General features: G+C 41.9%; 2 protein-coding genes across 2 annotated transcripts; one reads left to right on the forward strand and one right to left on the reverse strand.

Moving 5' to 3' along the window:
* Positions 1-3222: 3222 nt before the first annotated feature.
* On the reverse strand, positions 3223-4146 carry ppp1r3db (protein phosphatase 1, regulatory subunit 3Db). The gene has a single exon (XM_061070626.1). The coding sequence runs from the start codon at positions 4144-4146 to the stop codon at positions 3223-3225; it is 924 nt and encodes a 307-aa protein (XP_060926609.1).
* A 4749-nt stretch (positions 4147-8895) lies between these two features.
* LOC133000575 (solute carrier family 41 member 2-like) lies at positions 8896-14396 on the forward strand. Its single transcript, XM_061070522.1, has 3 exons — positions 8896-9024; positions 13706-13813; positions 14280-14396. The coding sequence occupies exons 1-3, from the start codon at positions 8896-8898 to the stop codon at positions 14379-14381; spliced, it is 339 nt and encodes a 112-aa protein (XP_060926505.1). The 3' UTR covers positions 14382-14396.
* The last annotated feature ends 4420 nt before the right edge of the window (positions 14397-18816 follow it).

Genomic DNA, 18816 nt, shown 5'->3' on the forward strand with positions numbered 1-18816 from the left:
TACTTCAGCAAATGATCTGAGTATTTTTTTCCACCTGCAATGAGAAGATGGTGTTAGACACCTCATAACTCCCATAACCTATATCATATTTAATATTATTGCAAAAAAGCTGATGATACTATGACTTATACAACTGACTCTGGAGAAAAGGCAAAAAATAAAGTAAAATAAAGTTGCAAGTTCTTTATTGACTTATTTAGTCTCGTCAAATTTTTCACTACAAGAAAATATACCACATTTTAATCTGCTGCATATTTCTTTAGCAGCTATGTTAGCTTGTCATTACTTAGTGTTTCAGATGAAATTGCCCAGCAGTAAATTAAGTAGTCTATTTACTCTACTTCAACCACCTACATCATTAATAAAGTATTATTATTATTATTATTATTATTATTATTATTATTATTATTATTATTTTATTTTTTTATTAGGGGGCATAAATCATCCACCCCTCGAAACAAACACCACATACTTTTTTGTGTCTTAAATGGGACATGTAGAGCCTTAGATTTGAACAATGGCGCCATCTTGTGTTCCATAAATGCTACATATTATTTTCTCGAATTTACACACGAAATTGTCAACATTCCTGGAGTGAGAGATAAGAATGTATCTGCTCCCCTCACAAAACACCCGTGTACAAAAAATATGTTTTATTTCACTTGAACTTTTAAATTTGTGAGTATGATTCACATGATTAAAAAAAGGGGCAAATATACTTCTTTGTTCACATAGTTACTGATGTAAGTGGAATGAATGATTTAGTTATTGATATTACATTACGAACAATTTCCTTTTGCTGTGGGAAAACTTTTAAGATTTACTTAAGTTCAGGTTCCCCAGTGCAAAACTCTCATTACATATAAAAGTCCTGCATTAAATGTTTAGCTGAAGTAAAAGTACATTATTTATGACTTTTATAATTAATGATAATATTGACTTTTCCTCAGAACAAGTGAAAAAAAATATGCTTAGTCAGATTATTTTCAAGATTTTCAGGCAGAAATGTTGTTTTTATTAAAAGCATTTTCAGAACAACGAAAAAGCAACAGCAACAACAATTACAGAAGAACAAATGTTTAAAAAGTTACAGAACCTATGGCTGTCGTCCATAATCACATCAAAGTTTAAATCACGTACATATTAAAAAAAACGTAGTCATTGATTAAGTCATGGAGGTGTCAAGCTCATAGCAACCTTTGTGAGCCAAGTGTCAAGAGAAACAAGGATGTCTTTCATTGCCTCATACCTAAAGTAGGACTCTCTCAGTAATGACCACTTAATAATGATAATTGATATCTTGAGATAGTTATCTTTTTGTAGATGGGTGTGAGGATCATAAGAAGACAGAATAAAGTGATCTCTGTCCTGGGAGAGGGATCCCTTATGTGTGACTCTCTCTAAGGTTTCTACATTTTTCCTCTCGCAGTCACACCTTCTTATGCCCCATGAGGCAAATTGTGGATTGTGAATATGGGCTTTATAAATCAAATTGGATAGATTAATTGAACTCATTTAGAATGTCATTGACAACAAAAACAGATTTAAATAATCTCACAGAAAATGAACGTCTTTCCACTACAGACCATTTACAACACATATAAGCTACCGGGTGAATCTCAGACTGTGGCTTTAACAACAAGTTTCATAATTTGTCTGATTGATTTAGAGCACCCCTGATATGCTCAGCAGATATCTGGTTGCTGAGATAGATGAGATCATGTTTGGAGGAACACGTCACACAGCAGCAGTGACTCATGCAGACAGAAGCATGTCCTCGTGTGAGCCAAACATCGCAGGCTGCCAGAGAGAGCGCTGGAATCTGGGCACTGGTGTCAGTGGAAACTTTTCTGGTGAAAGGTCAGGGGAAAGGAACCAGTCACTTACAAACAAGATAACAGGTCAAACACTGTTATAACAGAGGGTAAACAAACTGCTCAGGTTGCAAACAGATCGTTGCGTTGTCTGCATTTGTGTGAAATCAACAGAGAATATGGATTTGTTGCTTTGTGTTCAGACGCGACGACACTGTTTTTCCACATCACGCCGACGATCATTAAATTGGGTCACTACTTGCTAGAGTGCAGAGTGAGCAGATTCTTGTGTGGAACACAACAACCTGGTATGACTACAAACACACTGGAGTGGGTTAAAGGGACACTACAAAAAACTGTACACAGGATGTCCAGTTGACTTGTCATCAGAGGTGCGTTTGCTCAGGAGACACATGCTTTGATACAGGTGAGGTCCGAAAAATGCTTTGTTGCATCTTCATCCACATCCAGCTGTGATGTCATGGGGGCCCTGGGGTACACTCCTACGTCAACGCACTGTGACCTTATTACAAGTAAATGTCCTTCTTCAAAAAGTCAATCAAATAGCAGGGCAGTGTGATGTAATTACACAATTATAATCCCTGATGAATTTGTATGTAAGTATACTTTAAATCAGTGGTTCTCAAATGGCCAACTTTCATCAAGATCATGATATATTGATTTTCTGTGTTGACATGGTGAAAACATTTGAATACGTAGGTGTGTATTAGACCATGTCAAAATATTCCAAAGGACATAAATGAGGAGGTCCCCAGAATATCTTTTCTCTTGTAGGTAGTCCTTGGCAGAGAAAGATGTGAGAACCTCTGATTTAAATGATGTGACTGGTTGAGATAAAGTTTAGAAAGCACTTTACATTTTATAAACAGATTAAATTCTGAATCTGATTAGTGTCTAGCTCTTAGATTACGTGGAGTGGAGAAGAAGTACTGGTGTTTATACTTAATTACATTCCAGTAGTGAATCCAGTAATTACAAGCAACTGTACAGACAAGAAATCAAAGAACAAAATAAAACATAATTTTTATGTGGGGTGAAGTATTTTTACATTGTGTACTTTTACTTCAGCAAATGATCAGAGTACTTTTTCCAACAGCAATGAGAGGATGGTGTTAGACACCTTATAACTCCCTTAACCTTTACCATATTTAATATTATTGCAAAAAAGCTGATGATACTATGACTTTTACAACTGACTCTGGAGAAAAGGGAAAAACAAAGTTAAGTTGCAATGTGTTTATTGACTTTTTTAGTCTCATTTTTCACTACATCTCATAAGAAAATATACCAAATTTTAATCTGCTGCATTTTTAGTGTTTATACCAAAGTAAAGCACACATTGGTAATAGTTACTGTACAGTATTGTACAGCTCCCCCGTGTGGACACTCAGGTAAAATGCAGCATGCTGTCCTCACACTCCCTCGGCACCGTCACTTTGTAGCTGTGGCACGACAGTTTGTAATTGTTTCCATTGTTGTTGTCCCAGTAATCAGATCCTCTCACATGGTAGCGGACGGCAAATTCCAACACAGCTCCTGGCTGCAAAATGAAGGGCGGCACCGGCAGACGAAACCTGAAGGCGTCTGCCTCTGGAGCGCCATTCTCCCCGTGGTTGGCACTCGATACCCAGCATGCACTTGCCTCTGTGTGTGTTCTCCAGTTGGTGAAAGAGTAGTGCACTGTGACCTCTTTCTCATAAGCTAGATTCAGTACCTGTATGGTGCCTGTGATCCCCTGCTCTGAACACAGGACCCGCTGCAGACACACACTCTGAGTGCAGAGACGCTTCTGGAAGCCGGGCTGAGCTTCCATGTTTTCTGGGAAACAGGGTTTGAAGTACGGCAGGGACAGCTCCTGTGACTTCCGAAAAGCCTGCTCAGAGCTCATCAGGAGTCTGAACATTACGTGTTGGGGGATCAATGGGTGCTCCTGAACTTTGAAGACCTTCACTTCCTCTAACTCCAGGCCCAGCGAGTCCACGAAGCGCACCTGCGGGCTCCTGAGCTCTTTCGGCCTCTCTGCAGACGAAGGTAGAGACTGAGATCGTTTCCTCATGATCGTCCTCACCGGGGGCTCGGTGGTGGAGCCGGGCGTTAAACTGGGCTCCGTCACTGGGGGGGATCTGGGTGGCGGAGGGCGGATCCGAACTGGAGGTTTGGGCGATTGAGGCTTGGGGTCATAAATGTCCCGAAGACGGATGGTGGTGGTTTTAGAGGTGGACACGCTGCTGGAGCCCCTGAGGAACTGAAGCTGGACCCCACTCCTCTCACCAGAACCTCTCTGCTGCCATTTATCACAAGTGTCAGCCATGTTCGTTGCATACAATCACCTTGAGAAACAGACCAACCAATTCATAACCTAATTGTTACATCATTTCACACTACATATGCAAATACTTACATTACAATCACACATTTCTAGACAAAAGAGCAGTTACTTGACAAGACCACCAGTCAAATTCCTTATTAACTAAATCAGTGTAAATGTTGCTGTTGAAGAAGGATCAAACCTTTGCGGCAGGCGTCTTCAGTCCTGGTGTCAGGCTGCTGTCTTGCATCGACCTTGCTCACTGTGTGGAAGTCGCTCTGAACCCAACTGCCACCAGACGACAGATGAGAGGAGGCAGCCTCTGCCAGGTAACGTCACTAACTCGCCATGTGAAGCCAAGCAAAACACCGAGCAAAAGAAAAAAAAAAATAGAGCTACTGCAAACTACAGACAGTAGATTAGCTGGTTAGACTTGGAAAAGCACAGCCTGCAATCGGTGACTGCACTCCACCCCCGGAGCTCAGCCTTTGACATATAACATGAGACCTTCAGTGGGGATGGGAGGTGTAGAGTGAATATTTATAGCAGGTAGTGGTGGGCTGTGTTTCTGTTCTTTGAAGATGCATTACTGGCTTAAAATAGCAGCTACTTACAGAAGTAACATGTCATGAAACCTATTGTCAGACTATTTTAGATTAGAAAACACCACCAACACCAAAATAATTTAAAAAAAGATCTGAGGGAAACTTTTATTCTGTCGCAGTAAGTCACGCTATCGTATTTCTCTGGTGTCTTTTGTCGGTTTGCATGAGTTGATTATCTCTATGAATTTATTGCAAGATGTACTTTGTCTCATTGTGGGATAATAACAATCATCTAGCTCATTCTACTTATTATTTATATTTCTCTTCGAATTTTCAAAATCTATTATTTCCTGTTTGAGTTTGAAGCTTTTGAATCTTTTATTTTACTTCCTGTCTTTGCCTCCTTTGTGATTGAGATCCTGCTCTTGCCTCAATGTGATACTGGGCATTCACACGCTCCTCAGAAGGTCCTGAGTTGTGAGGTCGTTGTTCTGACTTTGGCGTGTGTGTGAATGTGGAAAAAACATGGACGCTGTAAACAATGTGTTGTATTTAGGTGTTAATGATGTTCAAATATCTTAATACCTCCTTCAGACATCTCCACAAAAACAAAGAGCAAAGAGCAAGGATCAGGTTTGACAGACATATAAACATTAAAACCTGCATGTTAATCATATTAACGTCAGTATTTACTAATATGTATAGTGTCGGGTGCTTGTGGGAGATGGACCTACAGTTTACAAAAATGAAACAATTGACAAGTTCACTTTAGAAGCTATAATATTTAAAGCTGATTTATGTTAACTGGTTTATAAGTGATGACGTATAACTCTAACTAAACCTGACAGGTATCCAACAAATAAGTACAGTTTAAATAAAGGTTGTGCCAGGAAAACAGGAAATCTGACCCAAGAGCCAAGAAAAATGTATTGACTGATTGTAAAATATGATGCATACCAATAAGTCCTTAATACACAATATTTCTGTTCCAATGGAATTTAATTGCAGATTTTTTTCAGGGAGACATAAGCAAAATAAGAAAACTTAACACAAAGATCACTTGTGTGTTGAGTACTTGTGTGTTATGTCTGTGACACAGCTTGTCTGATTGAAACAATGATTAAATGATAAAAGTCTTCAGTAACCGAGGAGCTGCCCACGTCACTACACCAGAGATCGTTCGTTTGTCCACTTTCACGTAGTCCAGGTCCTGGACCTGAGGATCAGCGCTCAGGGAGAAGTTTTCTTCCTCCTTCACTTTCATTGTCGAATTTAGATCTTTGAGCTCCTTCTCCAACTCTTCCTGTCTGGCTCTTGCTGTGTCCACAGACATCGTCATGTTGACCATTTTGTCTTTGGCCTGATACGGTCTATTTGTTTCTTTAGATCTGCGTTCTCAGCCATCACCAGCCTCCACAGAGCAGCGTTTTCTGCAGCTCTCTTTTTGAACTTTGCAGCTTCCTTTTTCAGAGCAGCTTTCTCTGCAACCTGCTGCTTCATAGCTTCAGCAGCCACCTGCTTTTTCAGATCAATGTTAACTGCAGCCAAAGCAGCGTTTTCTTCTGCCTGCTTTCTGATTGCAGAGCTTTCAGTCGCCACCTCCCCCAGAGCAGCGATTTCGGCAGAGAGTTCCTTTATCTCCCTCTTTGAGTACAGCAGGGCTTGGCAGAGGGATTCCAGCATTTCGGGGAAAGAGCACTCATTTTGTTGGACAGCATCATCAGACTGCATTTGTCCAAGTGACTGAAAAACACAAATATACATAAAACAGTTAAAAACACATGCCCTTCCTAACTTCAGATATATTCAAAGAGATAGAGCTGAATTAATTTAAGTCATTTCAGAAGTCTGCGTTTAAAGTCTGTCAAACTACTGTGAAGTAAAATGAAGAAATAAAAGTGTATGCAAAACAGTTTAACCTGAAGTCTCTCCTTAAAACAAAACTTACTTCATCTCCTGAGCAGTCCACACTCTTCATGTTGGATGAAGGCAGGTGATCCTGTGTCACTAAGTTGTTGTAACGTGTATTTGCCGTGAGGCACTGGTCTAATGACGTTTGTCTGTGGCGGTTTTATGGAAGTTGACAGAGATACGATTCCTGTGCAGCTGTCAACAACTATTGGTCGTAAAGTCTGATTCTGCTGAGAAATGTTTCTCCTTTAATACGTGAGTTAATTGGCTTTGATCTGAAATCCAGAGTTCTAAATGTGACATTAAAGGATCGAAGGACTATTGTTTTTGTCCTGCTCATGGTGGAACAAGTGCAGTCTGCAGACAGGCTCCAACATCTCGATGCCCATTTCCCCAGGTTTGAAACAACTTGATCATTGTACAACATGCAGCTTTGTAAACGCTTCCAGGCCCTTTAATACCTCAGGTCCTCATTATAGCCAAGCCAGCTGTCATCCAGCATTCCCCAGAACACTCAGGCTGTTTAATGATGAGACACACTACATGAGCTAAATGCACAGAAAATAGAACACGAGGAAACAAGAAATGGAAAACAAGGCACCAGACGGACAAGATGATAGGAACAGGTGTAGACCATCTCAGGGGCAGGAAAACATGACAAAGGCAGGAAATCAAGCTAGACATACACAAGGAGCATCATTTCAAAATAAAACAGGAAACAGACCTCAGAATGGATTAACCCAACACGAATCCAAAACACAAGAAAAAACAAGATAGTGTCCATGCTCTAAAATGCCCATAAACAGAATATTACAAAAAAATGTCACTGTTTTTCAGAGTTCAGGGCTCAGAGTCATGGCCACAAATTAAGGAAGTAATTATCACACTGATGTATTGCATGTTCAATTGCAAATTGCAAATTTCTATTGTAAATTGTTTGTTCCAGCACTTGGCAGTGGAAGTGAAGGAAGTGTAGACACGTCATCCATCTTTATTTACAGTCTTTGCTGATACCCTTGTGTGATGATCAACACTTTCTCCATTGTACAGTAGTGGGGTCCACTGTGTTCTCTTCTTCTTTTATTTCTGTCTCATCTTTGCATCATTGCATCTTTGTTTTCCCCATCCTCACTTCCTTTATTACTTCACGCTCACTTTACCTCTTATTTTAATCATTCTCATTTCCATGCTTTTACAAAAAACTCTTTTATTTAACAGTCTTGTCATTAAATGTTATTTTCCTGCCAAGGTTTCCAGCATGGGGCTGTTCTAGGAGCACCTATCTTGTCCTCTCCTCCATAAATCTGGACAGCCGAGTATTAACCCTCTGCTTCAGTGAATAAAATTGTTTTAAACGTTACAACTAAAAGAAACACTTTTATTTTACAGTAGAACATAATGTTTACACTCAAACATTAAAGCTTGTATAGCTGTTTGAATTACAAAAGCAGGCCAGTGGTGTGAAATGTTTGTAGAAGTTTTTTTTTTTCATTGAATCACTGTAATTTGCTGTTCTAAGTTTCCTGTTTTGTCACTTGTGATGTTTTACACATGACTGAAAATTAAAGAGCCTTGAGATAATGTATGTTGTGAGTTGGTGCTTTAATTTGTTCAGTCATCCCAAAGCTACCAGATTATATTCTGTTTGATATGCATTAATAACTTCTCCACAAGTCATAGGAGGAGAAGGAGGTGAAGGGGGAGGTTGATGGTCAGCTGGTGGAGGAGAGGAGGGGGAAAAGGAGGAGGTATTTGGTGTTATGTTATAACTACACCACAAAATGCAACCTCCAAAATAAACATATAGGGCTGTTTTAACGCCTCTAAAACAGTTTCATCAACAAAAAACAATGTTACGTAAACCACAATTAATTTCTTACTCTTAACCATAACCAGGACCTCAGAAATGACTTTTTGCCTCATTATTGACCAGGTTTTGGTCCCCATGAGGTGTACTGGTCCTGACAAGGTCAGTGTTAATGCAGGAAAAAGCCCTAAAGAGGTAACAAAATACACACACACACACACACACAGAGGAGACTAAAACACACAGAAAATGTGCAGAACAAAGAACACAGCCTCAAGCACAGTTTGACATCTTGCTCTGCAGTCATCAACTGTATAGGAGAGATAACGGCTCTGCTGCACCAAGCAGAAGTTCGTCAGGACACGTTGCCTTATAGATGAAAGTCAAACAATATCTGGCTCCTGTGTTTGGCAGCAGTCGGGTTTGTATGACCACAGAGCGTTGGCAGGGAGTTCGACCTGAATCAGCAGCTGCTGCTGTCCTGCCAACATGGAGGAGGAGAAGCTGCACGTTTCCTCCAGAGAGTCGTCCAGAGTGATCTGCCTCCAGGTGCTGCCCTCACACCTGCTGGCCGGGCTGGGCATGGTGACGGCTGGCATGCTGCTGGACCAGGCACAGGTCAGTGACACGCAGGCTGCTGTTCAATCAGACAACTCCAGCGCCAGTTTAAACTATAGTAGGAGAGGTCAAAAGTAATCTGCTCCAAAACTCATAGGCAAATGCAAAGCATGGACATGTTTGACTGAACCATTGACTGAAGTCTTATCAGGACGCAGCTCAGTGGAATATGATCAGATCATTAGTCCACTTGGAAGACAGACTGCATAATTCGGACAATATAACCATATCTGTCCTTTGGTGTCTCTGTCTCTGTGCCTCTAAATGTCTCTCTGAACTTAACTGGCGCTGTGAGTTTGCAGGTCACAGTGACATCATCAGTCTGTAAAGTGATCTGGCCCCATGGGAACAAATTAACGGATCTTGGCAAAATAACAGTAACTGACATTAGACCTCTTTAGATTTATATTAAAACAGCTGGCTATGCTGTTGGCATTCTGCCTTTCAACCTTTCAACCTTTCAGCCTTTACTTTGTCTACCACTTGTTGTATTGAAACCAAAAACATTGCCTGTGGCCCCAAAAAGTATCTTTGACCACATACCACCACTCTACACCACCATCATTATTTTCCAGACCCTTTCACGAGTAAGTTGTATTTTTCGTGACAATGTCCCAATGCAAAGTCTATGGGACATAAAGAGTGTGGAGGAGCCAGCAGGATGAACACTAACGTACATGAGCACCAATCAAATAGAAATCAAACCTTTACACTCCAAAACTTGTGTAGGTAGTATTTGCAGCCTTGTTGAGAAAAATATAAATATATATATAGTATATATGGTTCTTAAGTTTGCTAAAATTTATACAAGATATATTAACCCAAACTTGGATTAAAACCTGTTTTAAAGTTTGTAAACACTTATTTCAGTGTAGATAGAGAGTCTAACTTTCTCTGTATTGTGATTGTTTATCCATAGCAGCTAATAGACAGTTGCTCCAGCTAACTTAAATCAGATAGCAGTTGATGACAAGTGATATTATTATTTCATCAGAACTTATTCGGTCTCCATTAAATCTGACGAAATATGATGCACAGAAAGCAAGGAGCTTGAATCAAAAGACAACCCCCTTTCCCCCCCCTGTACATCTGAATCATCAAACAGAGCTGCAGTGAATCTTCAGTGACATTGAGACGTGATGACAGAAGCGACAGCTACAGAGGCCAGAGAGACATAACTGCATGTGAAAGAAAAGGACAGGTTCAGGAAGCTCTGCATCACTCGTGTGTTCTCTGGACCGAGACTTTGACTTGAGTGAGGATTCTGTCTGCAGACTTTTAATCTTGTCATCTCATTTCCTGAGTGTCAGTTTTTTGGACTCCGAGACAAGGCGATCTTCAAGAAGATGAAGAAAAATTCCTCTTATTCCACTGAGCCAATAAATTAGTGTGTGTGCAAATGCCATAAACACTAAGTTACAGCCCCACTGTTCATAGCAGCTGTTGCTTCATAATCCAAATTACAGGCAGCATACAGAGGGGGGAGCTGCAGGCAGAGGAGCAACTATTCTGAGTCATGTCTCAAGGACACTGTTCAGCTGAGTCACTCTGTGTGTGTGTGTGTGTGTGTGTGTGTGTGTGTGTGTGTTTGTGTGTGTATGTGCGTATGTGTATGTGCGTATGTTCCTTCCATCTATTTGCATGTATTTGCATTATATAATTGAAACAAAAGGGCAAAGAGGCAAAAACAAGAACAAAGTGTCAGAATGTGACTTTTTTTTAATCATCCTTTTACAAGCAGCAGTTTGAGTGTATGTGGAGGCTGTTATGTTATAAACTGTACCATGCAAATATTGACATTATATTTGAATGGAATAGCAAATGGTATGAGAATACCGGGACAGACAGGTGAGTGACGTAATGAAACGTCACCCTGAAAAGGTCCAGGTCGTGACAGCCTGTGTTCTCCCCAGTCGAGTAGGGACAAACTGTGTCCTTTCCACGCAGCAGCAGCACCACGTGTCGGTGACAGGTACAGCACCTGCTGCTGCTCACAGTGCGTCAGCCACTCACAGTGAGGACACAGAGGAGCCGGGGAAGGAGGAGCTGTTATCAAAGAGGGCGAGCACACAGCTGCAGCATCCTCTGAGTCTCAAAACCAGGAGCAGCAGGACATCTGAAGAAGAGGACTCCTGATTCAGTGTGGTCGCCTGGCTCGAACACAGACGTCTACAGCATCCCCCTCCTCTCTCACTCTCTCTCTCTCTCTCTCTCTCTCTCTCTCTCTCTCTCTCTCTCTCTCTCTCTCTCTCTCAGACACACACAAACAGTCTTGTCTCCATCACAGAGAGCCGTCACGACTCATCTATCCAATCAGAGAGAAGCCCCTGGCAGGGACAACCACAGGCTCCATACTCTTTCAATCCCACCGTCCATCAGTGTCCCAACTCCCAGCTCGCATCGCGGCCTTCCCCTTTATCAAAATGAGGAAGGGGCTCCACGAAGGTCAAGCTCACGCGGGCCATCTGCACAGCAGTGAGGAGAAAGAGAGGGACGTGTGGAGGGAGAAGGAGGAGAAGGAGGAGAAGGAGCAGCAGCACAGGAGGGCTGAGAAGAAGCTGCTGGCCTTCTGGATGTCCCTGTCCTACAGGACCTGGACCTTCTTCAGGCCCCGAGAGAGACCCAGCTTCCAGCGCTCCACCTCGGCAGTCCGTCTGCTGAAGAGTGAGGCATGAGAGGAGGGAGAGTGTGTGTGTTTGTGTATGTGTGTGTGTGTGTGTGGTCTGTCAGTAGCAGAGTGGTGGAGGAGGCCTCACAGATCTGCTGTTAAGAGGACCCCTGTGTGTGCATGAGTGTCAATGTGTGTCTGTGTGCGTGTGTGTGTGTGTATGTGTGTGTGTGTGTGTGTGTGTGTGTGTGTGTGTGTGTGTGTGTGTGTGTGTTTGTGTGCATGAGTGACAATGTGTGTGTGTGTGTGTGAGTGTGTATGTGTGTTATCCATTCGAGTCTGGGAAAGCAGCTTCCTGTGACTAGTCCACCATTTGCACAGTACTTTGCGTTGTTGCCCTGTGGGAGAGGAAGATGAGGAACAAACAAGCTTGTTGAGTCATCACAGTTTTTTGCCAAACAACTTTTTGAACAACTGATTTCAGTCAAGAACCATCACCGGTGACTTTTAAAGAGCCTGAGGTGACGACTTGGAAACACACAAAAAAAAGAGGGAATACTCTCTCTCCCCTCTGTGGAAATAGATCATTACATCCCTCTGGAGAAGCTCGACACAAGTTCAGCACAAAGATTTTGTGACACCTCCAGCTGGACTTTTCAGGCAGGGATGGGTTAACTGAGTCTGGAGCTGGGCTTCAAGAGGATGGAAGCTGAGGGACTTCACATGCAATCTGACCTGCTCACCTCTAGGCTTCCTGCCAGAGAGCTCATGGAGGATCACAGCCCAGCTCCTGGTGCTGTATGGTGGCAGCCGGAATACTCATGGATAAATTGCAAGTATGGAAAAAAGTAATCTTGTTGTTGAGATTAATTACCAGACAGGTTATATGTCTCTAAACAAATACTGTGTTCATAAAAGTTGAAGCTTTTTCATGATTGGGTTCATTTTTTAATGGCGAGCAGCGTGAGGACTGAAGGCTTCAGACAAATAAGTGAGTGGGATGCTTTTGTAATTGAACTATAGATGAAGGAGAGAGACCAATATGTCTGCAGAAGATTTTCCTATTAGCTAGATTGTCTCACTCTTATCAATGCATCATCAGCTCTATGTTTGTTTAGAAACATACAGGTATATTTGTTTGTTAACACCTATTATGAATATGAATATGAAGGTTAAAGTTTGGTCTTGTTTCATGCTTCACCACTGGTTTCCTTGGGTTCATTTGTACATGGAGAGTAGCAGGAGGGCCGAGTGACTCAGACACATTAGTGAATGTGATGTTTATGTAAGTCTAGGGATGATGCATACAAAAATAAATTGTTTCTTTGCTAAATGTGCTAAAAGAAAAAATATGCACTTTAAAATATAAATCTAATAAAATCTATAGAAGGGGTTATTGGTAAAGCAGACAGTGACTACCTTTAAAGAACAGTCAGGACAGCACGCAGCAAACAGAGCAGAGCCACCAGACAGCTCTCTCCCTGTTTTGAATGTCTTGTAAATATGTCAACAACAGCTCAATGTGACTGAATAGGGCAGCAGGGCAGTCAGCCGCTAGCTGAAGCATCAGGTTATAGATCAGGTTTCATGGAAACAGTTATCAAATCCAGCAACACGCTCTAGTCCAACTGTTCAGAGGTAAACATTCTCAGAGATGTGAGAAACATGAGAAGTCATTTGGAAAGAAGTTAATCTGACATCTGTGACCCAGCCACTACATCAGCTGCTAGCTGTAACTCTCAGTGCTACCAATGACTTGCGGGTAATGTAGGCACCAGACTTTGATCAAGAAGAACAAGTGAATTTAAAAATGATCTAAATCAGATTTAGCTGCATTGGCTTTAATCGCAGAAAGAAGGTTTTCAAGTCCTCATTTACTGTTGGCAAATGTTTCAAAGGTTCATTGAAGTGTGTTGCAGAGGTTAAAAAAAAGTAAATTAAACACCAGTCTACATGTTCATTTAAAAAATTAATTAAAACAATAGTTCTTGTTGTGTGTTTCACTTGAATGTATTGGTTTTGTGCTCAGTGGGAGCAGACCGTGCCCTAAACAAACGCTGTGGTGTGTTTCAGCGCTGGGAAGTGTTCAAGGAGATCCCAGAGGTGTTTATCTTGGTGCCAGCTCTAATGGGGCTGAAGGGGAATCTAGAGAAGACTTTGGCATCCAGACCCTCAACAGCAGTGAGTGGGAACACACACAACACAACACAACACAACACAACACCCATGCAATCAGAACGAGATGGAAACAATTATTCTTTCATTTGGTTTGTATTGGATTTGGAGCGATGGGGTCAGTAGCCTCCTCTTCTGTTACAGAGGTCAGAGGTCACACTTATCAGGGAAGCACGTGCAGAGATACTTGTTTGTTGGTCATAAAGGATGAATGCCTTAATGGAATCAGTTACACTGACACAAGAGTTTTTGAAAGATATAAGGGGCAAAAGAGGATCAACATTTACATAACGGTGTCAGCAGTATTGGTGGTGCAGTGGTGATGCATTTCAGCCAGAAGATGGCGGCATAGTCCACATTTGATTTACAGCAGCAGTAAACCTTCATATTATCGTCACATCCTTTTATTTCTTATTCCCTGTTCGCATTAAACTCATCTGACCGGTTTATTCTGTGCTGTGTCGCCCTGCAGACATGTGGTACCTGCGTCCAGTGGTGTGTGTCCTCTGGTTGCTCCTCATCTCAGCCTGGGTCATCATGGCCTGCTGCTCTCCACCCGTCAGAGAGCTCCTAAAGTCAGGCTGGACACCAGTCATCATGGCCATGGCCATCAGCAGGTGAGGTGACAGGCTGACAGACTTTAGACCCAGGTGACCCACTGAGACTCACTGAGAGGTGCTGTGTTGTCATCTCTTCAGTATTGGTGGCCTGATTCTGGATAAGACAGTGAGTATATCAAACACACTAACAAACAAAACGCTTCATCACAGTATAACAGCAAGTCAGTTCAATTCCAGTGATATCAATCTGTCCATTTAGAAAGCACAAGGGATAATGAATCAGTTTCACCTGCTTTGGTGCAAATTAAAGTGACAACAGATGCAATGGAGAAGCAAAATCAAGACCAACCCCCCAAAAGAGGTTTTCTTGATTTTGCCGGTGCTGGCCACAGACAGCTGCTCTCTCTTTATCCTTCCTGACTGATTCTTCTTTAGTTGTGTGTTCTGCTTGTGTCCTTGTCACTACTGGTAGCATGAGGCATTACGTGTAGCCCAATCAGATTGCACAGAAAATCCAGCTCCTCCAGGACGACTTGTTGTGTCTCCCAGCACAATCTCAAGAGCATGGAGGAGATACCAGGAGATGGGCAGTTACACAAGGAGAGCTGGACATGGCCGTAGAAGGGCATCAACCCAACAGCAGGACCAGTATCAGCTCCTTACTGGTCCTGCAGGCTACAGGTGTGCATGTTTCTGACCAAACTGTCAGAAACAGACTCCCTGAGAGTGGCATGAGGGCCTGATGTCCTCTAGGGGGACCTGTGCTCACAGCCCAGCACCGTGCTGCTCGATTGGTGGAGAGAGAACATCAGAATTGGCAGGACTGCCACTGGCGCCCTGTTATCTTCACAGATGAGAGCCGGTTCACCCTGAGCACTTGTGACAGGCGTGAACGAGTTCAGAGACGCCCCGGTGAACGTTATCCTGCCTGTAACATCATCCAACATGACTGGTTTGGCAGTGGTTCAGTGAAGCCTTGGGAAGCTTATCCTTGGAGGGTCACAGAACTCCATGTCATAGCCAACGGGGAGATTGCCAGACCTTACTCTGGTGCAGTGGGCCCGGGGTTCCTCCTTGTGCAGGACAATGCCCGGCCTCATGTGGCCAGAGGGTGTAGGCAGTTCCTGGATGACTGAAGCCTCAGTCCAGAAGAGTGCAGTCCAAGGAACAGCTAAGATACTGCAAAGAACCCTCAAACTCCCAGGCCTCTGCAGAGGACCCAAGCTTGGATAAGACAATACCACCCCCCCACAAGGAGGGTGAGAGGGAGATTTTTATTTTATTTTATTTGAGATCTGGCCCCGTTTGTATGTATATATATATATATATATATATATATATATATATATATATATATATATATACACTACAAATCTAAATGCATTCTTTATTTGAAAAGCAATTATGTATATACATTTTTTTACATATATATGCGTATATATATAAACAAAATGATGAATACAAATGTAAATGAACCCCATTTAGCTGCACTAGGTGATTTTCATCAGCCGCCTCTTTGCCAGATGTTGAAAGGCATCCCTTAGTAAGAAATCGTGCAATAATCAATAGGAACAAGTGGGATTGTGCAGCGCCCCCTGGCTGCACCTCTGGTAGTTCTACTGGAGGTATATTTGAAGTTGATAAAACCAGACCGAGGAGGAGATAAACCAGGTGTACTCTTGAAAACTAGATCTTTTAGTATATGATGAGGATTCATACGATGAGGTTTCCCGGGTGAGCGGTTCTACCAATTTAGATACATGGTTTAACAAGAGAAATAATTCATTGATCGATTCAGTAGTCAACTCATATTTCATGATTTCATTTCCACTTTTAACTGAGATTACTTTTAAGTTGCATGTGAGATAAAAATCATTATGGTTATTATTTGCACTGCATCACATTAAAAGTGTTATTATGTTGTTTATAAAGCATTCATTTTGGGCCAATACATCAAGTAAATGTTTATTAGGTATTTCCCTGGAGAAGTGAGAACATCAACATGCTGAAGGCATTAGATCACAGGTCATTAATCATCTGAAACTACAGCTATTATAGCTGGGATTTGACAAAACTTTGAGTCTATATCTCTGTTAATTACTTTTTATCAACCTTTTCCCTCACTTGTAACTTTTCGTTGCATCCGATTGGTTCCCACTGAACATGCAAGGAGAGATGCCAAGAAGAAGTTAGGATGCAAGGAGAGAGGAAACAAGGAACCATTTTAGAGAAATTAGATGTCCTATTAGTCTGAAGCTACAGGGAGACAGAATTTCTGCAGGGATGTATGACTCAGTGCTCAGCGGACACTTTGACAGACAAGTCCACATAACACAGGGTCAGAGATATGAAATTAGCCGTGATAATAGTAGTGGTTACTCTTTACTATAATTAAGCCCCTTAAGTACCTTCATTATTGTAAGAAAAAGCCTAATGGCAACTGATGTCATGTGGAAATTGCTAAAGCGTGCAGGCGCCCAGCAGCTAATCCCATTATATATGAGTCCTGGGGTCTCCACACGCTGACAGTGAATAAGTCACAGTGCTAAAGGCTAAAGGCTCAACTTTGAAATGGCTCCAGGTATGAAGTGTTAGTCAGTCACGAGGTGGGAAAGTCTCCTCTCTGTCAGGACCCACAGAGAGGCACATGGGGCTAGACTTCACCGACTGAAGTCTGCTGCCCACACATACTAAGTAGAGAGCCATAACAATGGTCTTTACATGAACCACAAGCCTGATCAGAATGCCAACTATGCATTCATCCGCTCCCGTTTCCGCAGCATCCCTGCCAACCGCGGTGCTCCCACAGACTCCTTTGCCATCCCACTACAGGAAGTGCATTTGCATTCCTATTCAGCTCTCTTCCATCCTGCCATGTTGACCAGAAACAATCCCCCTGTTTTGCTCCAATGACCCATGTGCTCTAGCCCTCTGCAAGCCAAAATGAAATCAGCCTGAAGCGAAGAGCAATATGCTACAATGAATATAGCTAGATTGCCTTTTCCAGACATTCAGAGAAATGCATCCCACAGGAGCCTGAGAGTTAGGAATAACTGCTGAGTAGATTCAAGTCAAATTACATTTTGGGCTGGTGAATTATTTTTCCTCTATTCTGCTCAGCCAAATGGCTCTCAGAGGGACAGAGAACAATGGCAAGAGTTGGACAACAGTCAGCCTTACTGCTGTTCTCAGCTGAATCCTGAAATGGTTTTGTATATTTTATCATTACTGGTCACTGGCAACACTTTCATAAATACCTTTTCATGTCCATGCAGGTGTAGGGGAATCAGGATGTCCACCTACCTCCACTACTGGGGTGTTCCTGGATCCCTTCCATTAAAAAAGAATGAGAACTGTCCTGGATCCTGTGATACCTTCTGCTCCTCAGGTCAGATGTAGCAACCAACACCTGGTTTAAAGGCTTTGTGCAGAAATATAGCTCTTTGTTATACGTTTTGCTTTTGTCTGGATCCTTTCTGTTTGTGACACTTGAGTTCAACAGCCCTTGTGATTCTGAAATCAGAGGCAGAGTTTTATTGACGAGATGATGGCAGCTTCAAAGAGGATGAATAGACTAGGATAAAGCTGAATTGTTATGCTGGGATATTTCTCTAGCAGTCTCTATCTCTCTTTCCACGAAAATAGAAAGAGAAACAAAAAGGGCTGTTAATTAGTTATATTGGTTTTTCAGTAGGTTGCATAGCACAGCCTTGTTTCCATTGATAACGGGATGATTAGGATGTTCTACAAACTGGTCTGACACAAACGGCAAATTCACTTCAAACCATCTACTTTGGTGAAATAGTAGGAGGAAATAACTTGAAGAAATAGTTTGACATTTTTGGAGATACAATAACTTTCTTGTCAAGAGTTACATGAGAGGATATACTGTCACTTCTGTGCTATGATGAAGCTACAGACAACATTTTAGCAACGCTTATCCTACCTTTGTTTTGCATTGAGACGAGGAACAGGGGGAACAGCTTGACTCTGACTGGAGTTTGTTAATCAGTTTGTGATGTATAAAAACACTAATTTTAAGAACAACATATGGCATAATATGAATAGGTTAGAGCTAATAACTTGATCCTAGCACCAGCTACATACAGACCATAAATAACTCCACAAGTTGTCTGACTATTCCTTTAAAAAGTCTTGTTTGTACCAGACATGACCCAGGTTTATGTGAAATGTGAATTTAATAATGCCACTGGATCAGTATATCACTGATTCTGATGTTCATCAACTCTCAATCAGACACACTTCTGGTCCTCCTCGTGTCACCTCTTCTTCCTGTTCACCATCCACCTCCTTCGGGGCGGCCATACTGTCATGACCTTCTCCTTCATCATCTGCTGCTCTGCTTCAGGTCAAATAACCCGATACAAAGATGTTTTATCCTAAAACTAATTTGACTTTCTTCTTTAATTCTGCTAATCTGAGATATTC

The sequence above is a fragment of the Limanda limanda genome, chromosome 4, assembly GCF_963576545.1.
Source record: "Limanda limanda chromosome 4, fLimLim1.1, whole genome shotgun sequence".
In the NCBI taxonomy this organism is placed as follows: Eukaryota; Metazoa; Chordata; class Actinopteri; order Pleuronectiformes; family Pleuronectidae; genus Limanda; species Limanda limanda.

Bases quoted from the DNA above. Each gene is read 5' to 3' on its own strand.
- ppp1r3db (XM_061070626.1), bottom strand. From the start codon at position 4,146: ATGGCTGACACTTGTGATAAATGGCAGCAGAGAGGTTCTGGTGAGAGG.
- LOC133000575 (XM_061070522.1), top strand. From the start codon at position 8,896: ATGGAGGAGGAGAAGCTGCACGTTTCCTCCAGAGAGTCGTCCAGAGTG. The intron at 9,025-13,705 runs GTCAGTGACACG...GGTGTGTTTCAG, and splicing joins TGCTGCTGGACCAGGCACAG to CGCTGGGAAGTGTTCAAGGA. The intron at 13,814-14,279 runs GTGAGTGGGAAC...GTCGCCCTGCAG, and splicing joins CATCCAGACCCTCAACAGCA to ACATGTGGTACCTGCGTCCA.